At 48.5% G+C, this 15,517-nt stretch overlaps 1 protein-coding gene across 3 annotated transcripts in view; it reads right to left on the minus strand.

Annotated features, from left to right (window-relative positions):
• ERI3 (ERI1 exoribonuclease family member 3) overlaps positions 1-15,517 on the minus strand; it is a 129,533-nt gene that overhangs the window by 49,046 nt on the left and 64,970 nt on the right. The window contains exon 7 of one of the 3 annotated variants that reach the window (XM_056497125.1): positions 13,983-14,161. The exons of the other annotated variants lie outside the window; for them this stretch is intronic. Coding sequence (XP_056353100.1) covers positions 14,024-14,161 — 138 coding nt within the window. The 3' untranslated portion in view covers positions 13,983-14,023. The remainder of the gene's footprint in view (positions 1-13,982; positions 14,162-15,517) is intronic. 3 annotated transcript variants of the gene reach the window in all.

A 15,517-nucleotide genomic window follows, 5' to 3' on the forward strand; every position in this document is an offset into this window, starting at 1 on the left:
CCAGTGAGCTTGGAAAACACTAGTAGGATTTGCCTTGCTGCCTGCTGTGATACGAGACCTGAGGAGCACGTCCCAGGAGCTCTGCCCAACATTACAGAGCATATGTAGCAGAGGGATGGCCCCCAAGCAGCCACAGTGCAAGAACAGAGCTGCAGGGTCCTGGAAAGCACATCCCATCCCCTCAGCATCCCTCAGCTGCCCTCTGAACCCATCCCTAACCTACATGTACTGTCTCAGTCTTGGCTGTGGCTAGTGGAAAGACAAAGAGCAAGTGGGAACAAATGTCTCCAGAGAAGAGCTGGTCTGCAGCTGGGGGTTGGAGGGCTGAGATGTGATGAGAAGGTCCATGGGCTGTCCAGAAAGCACTTGGCTGTGGACCACTTGGCTTTCCCAATGTGAAGCCATGGCAGGCAGCCTGCCCACTGCCAGTGCGCCAGCAAAGAGTAAGAAGCTGGTATGGAACAAGGTGTCCCAATTAGTTCACCACTAATCTCATTAGATGTCTGTGGGGAGGACTAGAGCTGGCGAAATGACACGGCTGCCTCCTTGCCCAGACACTCAACCTTTCCCGCCTGCAGCATTTTATTTTTCAGATTTTCAACCTACAGTACCGATTTTTGTCTGGCTCAACAGAACTTGCCCTCCTTGGGTCCTATTGCTTCTCACTGGCAAAGCACAATTACATGTGTACACAAACAAGCATTCAGTGATCACACGCAGCATCCAAGCTCTCTGCTCCAGTGTCAGGGAACAGCTGCTGGGGCTGAAAATCAGAGGTATAAGGAGACATGGGGCACCAGAAGGCAGAGCTGATCAGGAGGACATGGCAGAGCACACCAGGTCCCTCTTACTGTCTGAATGACAGCAAGCCATGTAAGCCTGCTGCCCTCCCCACTGCTGCCCTGCACCACCCCAGAGAGCTGGCAAACAAGCTTCAAACCAGAGCGCTCCTTGTAATCGGAGTCAGTCAGTGTGTGTGTTACGCTTGAGTTGATGGCTGGTGTTAAATTCAATGCCTTGAGTATTGATTTCCCTGCACATCCCGGACTTTGTTAAAGGGTTAGCCGTGAACTGAGATCAAAGGGAGGTTAACTCGTTTCTCCTAAGTGGTAAAGCAGACCTCTAGCAAACCCGGGCACCCGGCCTCCTCCTCAGAGGATGCTCCATGCATATTGTTAGCTACCCCAGCCACCTCAAAAGCCAGATTAAGTCACAAAGCTGCCACAAAGCAGGGAATAAAAATGATCCCAGCAACTCCCCATGGACCCCCAAGCTATTATGAGTGCACACTGGGGACAGACAGCATGGGTTAGCACTTCTCCCCAAACTGTCCCTCACCACTGCTCCCCTTGCTTGGCCACAGAATAAAGGGGGGAAGCAAGTCTTTGCTAGCTGCATCCCCAAAGAGGCTGCCCCTGGAGATCTTGAGAGAGGAGAAGAGCCCTCCCCAGGAAGACTGGGGTGTCCTAGAGCTATGGGTAGTAGAGTGGGAAGGCAAAATTACTGCTCCCCAAAGGACTACCTGACAGGGACATGGGACCCTCCAGGCCATGTCCAGGTGTAGAGGAAAACTTGAGGCAATGTGGGCATCAGCACCACCTCAATCTCAATGTGTAGGAACATGCCTGCTCCATTTTACTTTACTCTCTTCTTGGCTTTCCGTGCCCCACATAAGGAAATTTTGGCACTAACAGCACCAAAATCAGCAGGTTTTGCCAAGGCAGTAAGAGTTAAGTGCACAAATAACATGACACTAACAAGCTTTACCTTTGTTATTTTTAAGGAATGGAGGCAGGAAAAGAGGTGTAGGAGACAATCTGAAATTGTTATCACTAGTATTAATGAATGCCCAGAGGCACCGAGCAAGAAGCATCCATTTCAGACGAACACCTGTCAACAGTAAGTGGTAAAATTTCAGAAGTAGCTAAGGTACTTCAAAGCCTGGATTGCATCAGCTTCCCAGGAGGCTTAAGCACCTAGGTAATTTCTAACAGTAGGGCCCTGGCCCCTAACTCATCTGGGCACCAGCATTATTTCTCAACTCCTCTACTCCAAGATCTACTTGCAGCACAGTACAGCTTCCCAGCAGCCACGTTTTTTCTTCAAACATTCACTGAGTTTCACCAGCACTGTACCTTCCACCCCAGGGTGGCAGCATGTCCATTCCTCACCTCTCCCAGTAGCCAGGCAGCTTCACCTGAAGAAATTACAGTACATTTTCCCCTCACATCCCTAAAAATCTCAACCCAAAGCAGCCAACAGTGCTGGTGGCATAATTCCCCAAATCCTGCAGCATTGGTAGGGAAGAGTCCATCACAGCCCATCTTGGGGGTGAAATCCTCAGAGGGAGCTTCACTTCTCAGCACATTTAACTATGAGGTCCTCTGTAATAGTACTAAACAGGTAGTCCCCCAACCCCTTCTCCCCTCTCCCACCTGCCACCCAGCACTACCCTAGCAGCCTATTTGTTTTTAAGTGAAAGGTTTATACCAAAGTGCTTAGGGAATATCTGCTCAGTGCCCAGCATACCAAGTGCTGAAGATTTCACTTAAACTCTCAGCATCTGTGTATCTCAACTAAATTAAGCTATTTGCTATAAAAAGAGCACAATGACAGTAATGGAATAATAACAGCATTAATAAAACACAACAATCCTCAAATGAGAAGTGGACGCATCAGCTAGCTTCAACCAAGAGAAGAAGGCTATTTTAAAATCACACACACAAACCATCTGGGGGTGGAGAAAACCAACAAAAGCTCTGAAACGCAGAGGTCAGACTGAAATTATGTTTTTAACCTCAAAAGAAAGATGCTTGCCAGAGTCTTCCCAGCCAGAGAGCTCCCATGCCAGTTGGAAATTAATTTCCACAGCTCCCAGCAAAACAAGGGCTTAAAATGGGTATGCTGGCTCCACAAAAGAGGGCTGGGAGCACTTTTTGGGGGGGAGAACACACAATTGGAAGCCCAAAATAGAAGTGATCCCTCAAGCATCAGAAAGGTTTGTTTTTGGGGACAGACACATTGCAGTAGGGGGTGATGCTGTGCTGAACATGTGAATGCTGAGCTAGTGACTAGGGCCAGATGCTGCTTCATCATTATGCAAACATCCAGATGTCTCAAGCTCACCACACTGCCATTCCCCTCTTGGTGGAAAAGTCGCCTTCACTCTACCCACAAATTCTTCCTCTTTCCTTTGTTTTGGATGAGGGCAAGATTAAACACAACCCCTTCAGTTTCAAAGTCACCTACACACCACCTGCTGCAAAGATAAAATAGCCCTGGGACTGGCAGTAGAGGTGGGAACAGGTGTACCTGAGAGAAAATCACATCTCTGCCCCGTCTACGGGATGAGATTTAGCACATGGTGATGATTAGAGCAATTGAAGTGCATTAAGTATGCTGTGCTGGATCTCTGAGGTCTTGCCATAGCCCAAATCCTGTCTAAGGCAACACCCCAAACTTGCCTTGTGTGGGACTGGGAGGGTGGGTGACCCTGGGAAGGGGAGAAGATGCAGGAATAGGAGCCCTCTGTGTTCACCACCAGCTTCTTATTTACCACCATGTTGAGAAGCAGCAGGTTTGAGCCAGCAGTAGGCAAGGTGTTTTTGTTTCTCTTGCAGGTACATTTCTCCAGCCCAGGCTGGCCCCTGCCCAGGCTCTGGTTTAGCTGGCTGCATCAGCAGAGGGTACATGAGAGCTGCTCCTCTCCTCACCCCAGCTGCCCAAAGCCCACATGCAGATCCCCTCGAGGATAATGTGGCAGAGACAGATGTCACCTCTTCTCACTGACATGGAAAGAAACACGACCCAGGTCACAGCTGTGCAGGTGAGCTCACTACTGCCTACCTTTCCTCTGTGGCACAGCCCGAGCCACACAGAGGCAACTGAGTTATCCCTGAGTCCAAAAATGCATTGGGCAGAAGGTGGGGAGTAGCTGGCTGGCTTTCCTACAGTGAACATCATCTCTGGGTCCACTTGCCTTTTAAAAAAGAGCCAAGAGGGACCACGAGGTCAGTGGTATAGTGCCCATAGTGCCAGGCTCATGTGCTGCAAGATGGCTGGAAGCCTTCTGGGTACAGATCCATAGCACACGTCCTCCTGCCAGTCCCCTGAGCAAACAGGTTCAACTCAACTGACCAGTCTCCTCCAGGCAATCCTCCAAACTTGTACCTTTCTAAATTCCTATGGAGAAAATGCCAAAGCAGCAGTTGTCCAACACTTGAACAGGCTGCAAGTTTCTTTGTTTTCATTACAAATTCCAATCCTGATGCCTTTTTATTTTTTTTTTTTTTAGCCATTTCTGCTCTGCCCCCCGGAGGTGCTGCTGTGATTGAATGAAACACGACCCCAGGCTCCAATAAGTGTATTTCAATTACATCTGTCACCATGTAACAATGTAATGATATATCATGTGATATTAAATCCATGGTAATCATATCAGTGATTTTTTTAATAGTGCACTAATCACATTATTACATCTCAATAATTAACAACAGAAGGCCTAAAAATCCTGGATACAAACCAGAAAGCTCAGAGGGTCCCCAGCTCCTGCCTGTGAGAGCCCTAGAGAAGAGCAGGATGGCAAAGTACTGTACAGGGGGCAAGGCACAAGGGAGCCATGGACAAGGACAAGGAGTCTGGCACCAGCACTGTCATGCAGAGCATGCAGGTAAGACCAGATTCCTTCCCAGTCACAAAGGAGAAGCAAGTATTTTGGAGCTAGGAAGAGACACTGGTACTCTTCTGCTGCTCCTGCACTGCCACTTTTCCTCCAACAAACCAACTCCTCTTCTCTGGTATGTGCCTTGTGAAGGTGTAATCCTGAGGCAGACAAGCATTGCTGGTGCCCCACTGCAGAGGAAAGGACAGTGTCTTGAAAAGGAAGGATGATCCTACCAACTTATCCTTACCAGGCTGCTGGAAGAATGACATCATTTTCCTTCTCCCTTTGCACCAGCTTGATGTGATTGAGAGAACCCTCACAGAGCCACTGCAAGGCTTGAAGTCATTCTGATATTTTAAAGAAAAACAAATCTGTCAGCTGAAAACTGGTGAGAGTCCTTTGGAGGGACAGTGGTCCTCTACCTCACTACCTCAACTCAAGCTCTTGCCAGTATGGCTGGAGCAAACTGAGGCTGGGGTCCAAAGTACTGACTGACATTCCTTGTGTGGAAGGGAGTCACTCAATTTTGTGTCAGCAAGCTGCTCCTCACAGCTCCAAGCTGTATTTTCCTCCTTGCAGGATGAAGGAGCAGGGAGCAGCTGGCACAGAGTGCTGGAGCGTGGGGAGTCCTGTGCTGCACCATCTCCGGCTGTGACAGAGCTTTCTTCCAGTTGCAGCCTGGTCAATCTAGCACTTTCCACATCAGAAGCTGATCTGAAGAGAGCCTCATTACCTGCCTTAAAGTTCCAGCCAAGCACTTATCTCTTAAAGACAGGATTTAAGAAATATTTAACTGATCATTTCTCTCCTCATTTAGTTTGGGCTGCTCTGAACCAATTCAACCTGTGAAGTTGAAATAGTGAGAACAGGAGGAAAAGTGTGGGCAGGCAGTCACACCAGACACTGCATACAATGTCCCAGCTCCCCTGCCAGCTCTTCCCAAAGGGTCACATCCTGGCTCAGCCTGATTGACACAGCCTTCCCCTGTGCCAGGAGTGGCTACGGAGCTTTTCCCAGAACTGGAGACATCTCTTCCTCCCCATCCCCAATGGGACAGGCATTTGGGAGATCATTAAAACCCTGGTATCCAGACCCTACCTTTATGTATGCTTGGAAATGCCACCTGCATCAATCCCAGACCTGGGAGAAAAGGATGAAGAGAGGGATGAGCCAGGACTGACAGCACCACCATCCCCACATCTTCAACTGACCCAGGACAGGACAGTTCTGTGTTCTTAACCTCCTTGTACACCTTCCTGCTATCCTACTTTTCAGGTCCACTGTCCCCACTGCATGCCACACAGCAGCAAAGGTGTCACATATCCAGCAATGCCCTGCTCTTTCATCACATACCCAGAGCCTACAGAGGGACTGGGGGGAAGGTCACAGGGAGGTGAAGGGGTTCTCAGGGCCTAATAGGAATTGCAGCAGCAAGCAAAGAGGCCCTGCTAGTCATTTAGGGTGATCCTGTCAAGGACAGGCAAGACAGATGGACAGACACATTGCTGCCAAGGCAGTGCAGTTGGACTTTTTCCCCTTCCCTCATTTCTCTTTTTTATTTTTTTCCTTTTAATTTTGTCTTGGAAACCACGATCCTTTAAAGATGTGCACGTCTCATTAGCTCTACCTTGACAATCATTACTGTTCCTGCCAAGGCAGGAGCAGAGCTCAGCCTGAGCGGGGGAGTCCATTACCTTGTAGTTAAAGGGACATTGACAATTCTGGACTGCCTGGTGGTCTGACTCCCTCTTGAAAACAGGATTGCTTCTGCACACTGCTGTCCCCTCTCCTCTACTGAGCAAAAACCTCCTGCTTAGCCCAGGCAAGATGGAAACCTTGCAATGATGGGTTGTCCTGCAACCACCACCAGGCACTCGCTGCTCCCCTGGATGGGGACTTGTAGGTCCAAGTCTATGCCCACAGCCTCTGGGGCAAGGGGCACTGAAGAACCCAACCTTCCCAACACATTGCACATGGCCTTCACAAAACCACATCTCTTCAGCAAATGCATGCTCTTGGGTGGGATCACAAGACCCAAGCCCAGCCACGACCAAGCAGCGAGCCCAAAATGTCCACAGAGGCCATACTAGAGGGTGGAGTAAGGACTCCCATGAAGGATCCCAGGACAAGGGCACAGTTCCCACATATGAACACCTGGTGGCATAACTTCAGTGAGCTTTGTCCTTGCTTCAAAATGCAACATAACCTATACCTATGAGTTTGTCCCTAGCTTTTCTGGCTCTGCAGGGTGCAATGTGGGCGACCACAAACCCAAAGGTGGAGATGAAGAAGGGTTCAAGCGGGTGAGTACGCAGTGATGGGTGATCCCAGGAAAGAATCTTACTCAGTGAAGATGCTGTCCAGAGAGTCCTGTGTTGGCCCATAGCTGGGGGCTGTTACTCTCCGTGGCTGTTCCCAGAGCCTACTTTGTCCCAACCCAAGGTTGGTAACAGGGAACCTGGCTCATGTTATGCAAAAGGAGGACCCCTCACTCAGGAGATTTCAGGGCAAAGACCCCAAAGCAACTATTGATGAAACAGCCCCTGCTTTCTTCCAGCTCCACAAGGGCTATGAAGCCTGGTGCAATCCTCAGGAGGCAAACACAGCAGGGTGCAGCCCTATGAAGATGATCCTGCTTCTTTGTGTCTTGCAGGATGGGAGCTCTGCTGCAGCCACACTAACTCCTCACTGTTCTCCCCAAGCCACGGCAGGAGACAGTAACTCACAGCCACAGCTCCCAGCCAAACTCCAAGGAAGGATCCTACCTCCACACAAGGCTGTCCAAGAACTTGACAGGACTCTGTTTGAAAAAGATGTTGAAAGAAATGATCTCTTTAAGTGCAATGGGAGATATTTGTCTCTGATTTACCCTTGGCTTTTTGCTCTGGTTCAGGTAGGAGCGGTGTGGGATGGCTGGCAGATCTGAGAGCATGGCACGCCCCAGCGGGCAAAGCGAGCAGTGCGGAGGAAGGCGCGAGTCAGTTTGGAGTGCTCCCCATTTATCAAACTCACGCAGCCCGCCAGCAGAGCGAGTCTTTCCATCATTACAGCTCTCAAAATCCGATTCATACCACTAATCCTGCCTTCATTCTCCCAGATTAATAACATCTCTTTCAACCTTCACAGTGTGATAAATAGACAAAGAGAGAACAAAAGGAGAAACAGAAGTGAGAGAAAGAGCCAGAGCAACTCCACATAATAAAGAGAACCAAGAAAGGGGAAAGGAAAAAAAAAGGGAAAAGGGAAAGAAAGGAGCCAGCACACTTGACTCTGCCATTTACTTTGGCAGATTCTCCCCAAGAGCACCCTGCCATCCTTAAAGAATGTAAAATATTGCACAAAGGAAAGGCTCGTTAGCAACCCTGACCAGCCCAGGTTTGCTGGAAATCTTTTTGCTTCCAACCTCTGCTCAGGTCAGCACTGAAAATGAGTTTGTTGGTTTCTTGTTCTGCTCCTCCCCAGACTCCCACAGAGGCAAAAGCCTCCAGCACAGGCTTGCTCTCTCCTTTATTACACCACTATCTTCTTGGAGGAGAGCAGGAGGCCTTGGAAGGCGTCTGTTCCAGGGGTGTCCCAGCAGCTCAGCAATCCCAAAACAGGCTGGCAGAGCAAAAAAAAACTGGCTGACACAACAAGGGCTGCTCCAGAAGCCAGGATCACGCATGGAGCTTGGGATGGGGATGAAGACTAAAACCATGACGACAGCAGAGCAGACATGGAGCATCATGCCATCAGTCTGGCTGGAGGGCCAGAAGAAAGGACATGCCTGCATGAACAGAGCAGAACTGCAGAGGGGGTGTCACCACAAGCCCCAGCTCCCCAGGCTACACTTCTCTGTCCCCTGCCTTGTCCCCTGGGAGGGGGCTCCTATCCCTGCCTGTCTTGCACAGCCAAAACCCACTGGAGTCTCACTGAGGGTTGTAGAGCTGCAGTCCCCCTCTGTGCTCGTGCCTGCTCCAAGCAAGGAAATGGCACCCACAGGTACCCCATCCCCAGCACTCCTCTACTCTTATTTGTTCAGAATCATCTAGCTGTGGGAAATGATGATGCTACAGCCCTGAACCCCAGAAAGCCAACCCCACTGGCCCTGAGGCACATGGACAGAGACATTTAGCTATTTCCCCTTCACCAGAGCTGTGCTGTTCAGCTTTTTCACTCTGCCACGCTGTATTGAACACTCCATACACTCTTTAAGTTATTTTAATAATTAAATGTTTATTGGCACATTTTTCCCACACTGCTTCCCCATTTGCCTGATTTTCTTTCCAGTGAGTGACTTCCCTTGGTTCAGTCCTTCCACAGGATGCACACCTGCAAAACATTTCCTCTGCTTTCCCCCTAAGGAGCATCCATCCCCCTTGCAGCCCATCTCTGCAGACTCCTGGCAGGAGTGCTGTGCATACTGAACACCACCATGCCAAGCCCAGACGAACAGCTCAGGCAGAGCTCTGGATTTCTGGCCAGGATGGTGCTCTATTATGGCACTCTCAGCCCCCGTGCAGAGGCTGGGCTAGGTTGGTTTTTTTTCCTCTCTTCTTTTATACTGTTCCATATTACTCTAGGCTTTGAAGTACAGAGAAAAGCAACACTCAATGTGCCTTTTTTTTTTTTCTCCTTAAACCTACCTTTATCATAGCAAATCTTTTCCTTCTCCGCTGTGTCGCTGGAGATAGATATCAAGCAAAAAAAATGTCTCCCCTTCTAACAATGGGTTTCCCTTCCCTTCTGAACTTCAAATAGAAAACTCTTATCTACAGCCACAGTTGACCAGAAGAAGAAAAGAAATGAAAACAGACATATGAACTGAACCCAGGCTCTCTTTCTATTCTCTCAGAAAAGCTGTGCTGGGTTCTTCACACTGAGATGCTCTTAACATGTTTATAGCAAGTATTTACTCACTTCACTAGCTATCCACCCACCATGGAAACCCACCTTTCCTCAAGAACAATTCTCCTCTGCTCCATGTACCCTTTACAATCTCTTCCTTGCCTAGCAAACTCCATGCACCTGGGCCTCCAGCACAACAATGCCTAAAAATGCCCAAAACCTAAAGCTGGGGATGGTATGAGCTCTTCAAACTCAGCTAAGAGAAACTGCAGTGATGTCCCTGGCACACAGAAAGCATCACTTCTGTATAGTGCAAGTTCTTTAAATGACAGGATGGATCACAGGTCAGACCTTGCTGGCTGTACTTGCACAAGATGCCTTGCACAGGCTGAGACCAGGCTGCTTCAGCTGCCCATGACCTACCCACACCCGCCCTGTGCAGCACCTGTGTGCCACTGCTGGTGCCAGCCAGTCCCTTCATGTGTTTTAACACTCCCCTTTGAACAATCTTCATGCCTGTGATGGAGCTGCTCCAAGGACCACAGAACTTCTTCACCATACAGAACCACATAACTTTTCTGTCCCCACTTTGGACCCTGGGTACGGACCTCTCCTGTCCTGGCTTTCCTCCCCTTCAATGGCTTGATCTCCAGAGGCACTGCCAAGTACCAAGCTGGGTTGAATACCTACATACTGGAACTCACTGAGGTCCAACTGTTGTCAAGCCACCCTTGCTCTCTGCCCAGTTAACAGAAGTTAAAACGTGAGCACTGTGTTTGACAGACAGCGCTTCTCCCACATCACAGTGCCAGGACCAGTACACATAGCATGAAACACTACTGCCTTCCCCACATCCCAGTTTGTCCTGCTGGGCTACATGTGCTTCTTGAACCCTTCGTGCTTTCAGCCTTGACAACCTTGTCACACAAGCTTGGGGAATCTGGCCCTGGCGCACAGCCTAGCTACAGCCACAGAGCTCCTATTTCTTCTTACCCTTTCAAACCCACCATGAGTTCAGTCACAAATTCATTCACAGGAAACTGCTGGACAAACTGTCTTCCTTACTACACACGGCATCATGAGCTCTGCCACCAGAGATGGACACAGCTACTGCCACATGTTGTCCCACAACAGGGCTACCAGGGGGAACAGAGTCAAAGAGACTCATTGCTGGAACTAGAGTCAAATTCCCAAATCAACTGGGGCAGAGGACTGGAAACTTTGCAGATAACTCTCCATTAGAAATAAGAACTTCATCAGAACCCAGATCTCATTCTCATCTGGATAATCTGGAGCTCCTGGCCAAAGGGAGGATGAAATCCCACCTGAGACATGGTCAGAAATCCTCCACAGTCCCACTTGGGGACAACATCCAAGTTCAAGCTCTAACTCATTTGGACTGGAGACAGTTTTGGTAACTCTACCTGGCTCAAAGCAGCCCTCAGCCAGAAGAGCCCATCCTGTGACCCCAGCTGCCCAGCATGCTCTACTGTGGTACCCCACAGAGCTTCCCATGCAGCAGCACTATTCCCTTCATGTTAAACTCTCTAAGAGTCCCCAGTGCTCTTCCCGTGGGGCAGTCCTGGTGTTGCAGAAGGCTCCTCCCTGTGGAGCTACAATGGGAAGATCCATCAGACAAAGCACCTTCTCTTCAAGCTGCCTGATGACAGATGTTCAGCCAACAGAGCAGTGGGATTGGCTGAGCACCGCAGAAGCGCTTTATAATTCCTGCTCCTCTCCTCCTTCCTCAGCGTCTCCTGGGAGAGACACGATGATGAACGGTGACATAACTGACTGTTCCCAATCAAGGTAATGTAAGTAATGACAGCTGACGTGATTCCTGGAACGTGCAGGTGCTACTGGCCCACGTGCCTTGCCTACCACAGGCAGCACCACCAGAGCTTGTGGAGGAGAGGAGACCAGAGCATAAAGTCTGGCTGGGGTACAGGAGAGAGAGAGTCCCAAGAGGCTGTCTACAGCTACAAATAACTCATTACATCAGTCTGCAAATAGAGCAGGAGCCAAGGGGAGGTGGATAGCATCTATGTCATGGATCAAACCCCTCCTGGCCTGTGTACAATGCCTGCCCTGCACCTCGACACCACACCAGAGTGACACCTGAGACTGTAGCACCCCTAGTCCTTAAGAGGTGGTGTATGGGGGTCTTGCTTGGTACCTCAAGGTTCAACAAGGCTTTTATTGCTTCATCCTTGCCCCTGCTCCCGCCGCCATCTGTGACTATCTGGAAACAGAAGCATTACGTCAATAACCTGGACCTCACCTCCACATGCCACTGCTGCGCAGGCACAACTATGTCATCTGAACTCAAAGCCAGGGGGTGCAGCAGCAGCCACAGATTGCACACATGGGTGTTCAGAGACTCAGAGGGAAAAAAAATACTATGCAATCTCATACGCACAGTCCTCTCCCAGAGCCTCAAAATTAGTAGGCAAATTTAACATGCAGAGAAACGACCAATTAATAACCCAGCATTGACTTAAGAAGACCCTGAATAATACATAGCGCTTGTACATGGAAGGAAAAGAAGTCAAGTCCTTCTGCCTGTCAAGTGTATCTGCCTCCCAAGCACTGACACCTGATGAGAAACCTCCCTGCCAGCCACACACAGTTCTAAGCAGCTCTTCAGAAATGGCTTTTGTTAAGATGAATGGCAAAACTTTGCACCAAGGTAGGCTGGCACTTGGACAGGTCCAAATATGGTGTTATTTTAAATGTAATTAGTACTGCCTGTTTTTTATTAAGTCACTATACACCTGCCAAGCAGAGGATGCTGCTGAGCATTTGTAGCCTTAGCCACGAGGCTGCTCAAACCTGTCCTCCACTCTGACCGCACTGCAATCCTCCCAGCAGCTCAGCCATGTCAAGAAAAAGTCGGATCCAAATAGACAAAAGAGTGGCAGAAGCTCAGCTGCAGGTGCTGGGCTCCACCACACCATAATGACAGCAGATGAAGCTAGGAATGAACTATTCCCTTCCACAGCTTGATTCCAGCTTCTGTTGTTTAATGCTGGTTTTGGTGTGAGACACTTGAGCAGTGGCATCAGTATCTCTGTGTGGTGCTGCCTACTTTCCTAAATAATGATGGCTGGAGAAAAATTTGCTCCCCTTTGAGAATATTCCAAACCAGATCTAGCAGAAAAATGGTGTTTACCTTCACAACAGCCATTTTTGTGTAAGAGCTACATACAAAATGCTCATTCAGAGAGGAGTGAAATGCTGCAGAGCACCAGGGATTTGTGTAGGTAGCATCAGTGAAACACTGTGTATCTCAAGTGCTTTAATTTTTGAGATGGGGAGAAAAACTGAACAGCAGCTCAGGAAGAGGCTCCCAGCAACCGGTCATTCTAACTCTTGTGGCTGAGTGACCCTCCTGTGCAGCCAGCCCACGAGGATGCTGCATGGATTTAATGCCTGCAAAGCAATTTGAAAGTGAAAATCCTCACAAACAAGCCTTGTGGCTGAAGTCCAGAGGCAGGAGAGATGAGACCTAATATCTGTTTCAATCTCTGATACGGATTCACAGGAAAATCATCCAATCCCCCATGCCTCAGTATCCCACACAATAACATTTGTTGAGTGGTATGAGCTTAAATTCATTCATGTCTCTAAAGAGCTTTAACATCTACTACCTGAAGACCAAAGGACCATCACTACGCAAAACATGCGCTGTGTACAGCACAAGGTCAGAAGGCATTTTAAAAAGAAGCCATCCAGTGCAAAACACATGAGAAAAAAAATGAGCAGGAAACAAGATTTGCCTTCTTCAGATGTAAATGAGTGTCAGCTAGCAGCAAAGCTCCAAAGACACCCATTTTAGCACCAAAAAGAGTTTTTACAAAGGGACCCAAGAAAAAATACGATAAACAGGCTCAGTTCTCAGAGTTTGATTTCCAGAGCAATAAGCACAGAAAGTGAGCCCAAAGAAAAGATCTGTATTAGAATCCAAATCCAATCATTCTGATAATAAAGAAAAGACATCTGAACTGGTGCAGAACTATTTCCAGAGAGAAGTTTGTCTCCCCATCCCTTTAACATCCTGCAGTGGCTCAATGGAAAAATACTTAAGAAGTTGCAAGTTTGGTCATAATGTGTAAAAAGCCCCTGAAATGCGACATCATTTACTCTTCTGTGGTATTGCTCAGCAGAGCTAATAAATCTTGCATGAGCAGAGCTGATTCTAATTTTCTAATATGAAAAGGCATTTGGATTGAGAGAGAGGGGAAGATAAAAGTGATTGAATCTCCAATAGCCCAGCGTCAGTGACAAGAAACATCCTGCTATGGACCCCAAGGAAGAATGGCTCCCCCTCCTCCCTGAAGCACAGGCACACTCACCTGCTTGCACATCCAATTCTCCCTGCTTTCTGCTTGCCACGTCTCAGTCTCCCCTATTGACAGGACGTGGTTTTAAACACAGTTACACAAGTTATCATTTCTGCCTTTTGATCAATCTGAATTTTCAGGACAATTACCCTCTTAATCAATGATTGCTATCAGCAGCCCCTTGGATTCTTCACCAAGGCAATCGTGCCGCCGGGGCAGACAGCCTGTGCATATGCAATGAAGCTGCAGGGAGGCACAAGTCCATCTTCCCCTGACGTAGTCGTCGGCTGAAAGGGTGGAGAACTGTGAAGGCCACTTCAAGGAACACCTGACGTAAAAAATAAGTGGAGGGAATTAAAAGGGACGTTCTGTGAGGTATCTGTGGCACAGCTGGGCTGGGGGGATCAGGGACCTGCTGAATGTAACATTGAGTTGAAAAATAAGCCAACTAACCCAAGAGATTTAATATCCACCCAAAACATGTATTTAAGAGCTATCTATAGCCAGCAGTAACCATTCCTAATGAGGCTAATAAAGTCAGCTTCCAATTAGAGACTGAAACACTAGAAGAAGGAAAGGCAGAGAGGCAGCTTTTAAAAACCTCTGAAAATGTGGGATTTGGATATAGGACTTTATTTCTTTTTCCATCAGAAATTACTTAATATCACCAAAATGCCCCTAGGATTTACACACACAAAGCAAGCCCCCTGCTGCTGTTCCCTCGCAGGGTATGTGTTTCAGTAATTGATGTTTGCACAGAACCTCAGCTCTCGGAGGATGTGGCTCCTTTGAGGCATCTCTCAGCACCACAGAAACATGGCCTCAGATATTTAGACACCACAGGAAACCTCAAAGCAGCCAAAAGCCAATTGCAGGGGTTGTGGGCTGGCTGAGGAATGAGGCTTGGTATCCCTGCTCTTGCAAGAGCACCACCAGGCCGTTGGTAGGTTCATGACACTTGGTTTGTGTTTCCAGACAAGGCAGGGCAAAGCAGAGCATGGCTTCTACCTACACATCTCTTTGGCTCCTTTCTCAACAACCTTAAATGCTTCCCCATGGCATGGGACTCCTTAACACAACATTCTGCCCAAAAAATACCTTATCCAGACCCAGGCACCATTATGTTTTCCTGAGAAGGTCAGCAGGTAGAGAGGCTGCATCTTTTCCAGGCTTGGAAAGCATCCTGCACCTCTCACATGCTGTGTTGGCAGGAGGGAGCTTTGGGACCTGGACAGCAGCAAGAAAATGCTGCTGAAAGCAGTCGAGCTCCTGCAGAGGAAGGCATTGGGGTGGCTTCACCATTTTGACCACCAGATCGGGCTGGCAGAAAGCAACAGAGGCAGCGCCAGGTGAGGCTCATGGGCCAGCTGCCTTTGCAGGCTGCTGGCTGGAGGAGCTCTCTGAAAGGCACAGTATTTCACTAGCTATTTTGCATGGAGAATTGCCGATCAAAGATATCCCCACTGTGTACTCCAGAGCAATAAAAATAAAAAAAACCCACAAGAAGAATTCTTTAGGCGGGTAATGGGCATTTTATTCCTTTTTATGACACTAAACATAGGCAGCTGGCATAATTACACCACAATAAAGGCATAATGTGCACCTAGCAGAACAAACTCATACTTTTGATAATTAGGCAGAGCAAACACAGTCTGGTATTCAGTCACATGGCTTTACTGTCTCC

The sequence above is a fragment of the Oenanthe melanoleuca genome, chromosome 8 (assembly GCF_029582105.1).
Source record: "Oenanthe melanoleuca isolate GR-GAL-2019-014 chromosome 8, OMel1.0, whole genome shotgun sequence".
Classification (NCBI taxonomy): domain Eukaryota; kingdom Metazoa; phylum Chordata; class Aves; order Passeriformes; family Muscicapidae; genus Oenanthe; species Oenanthe melanoleuca.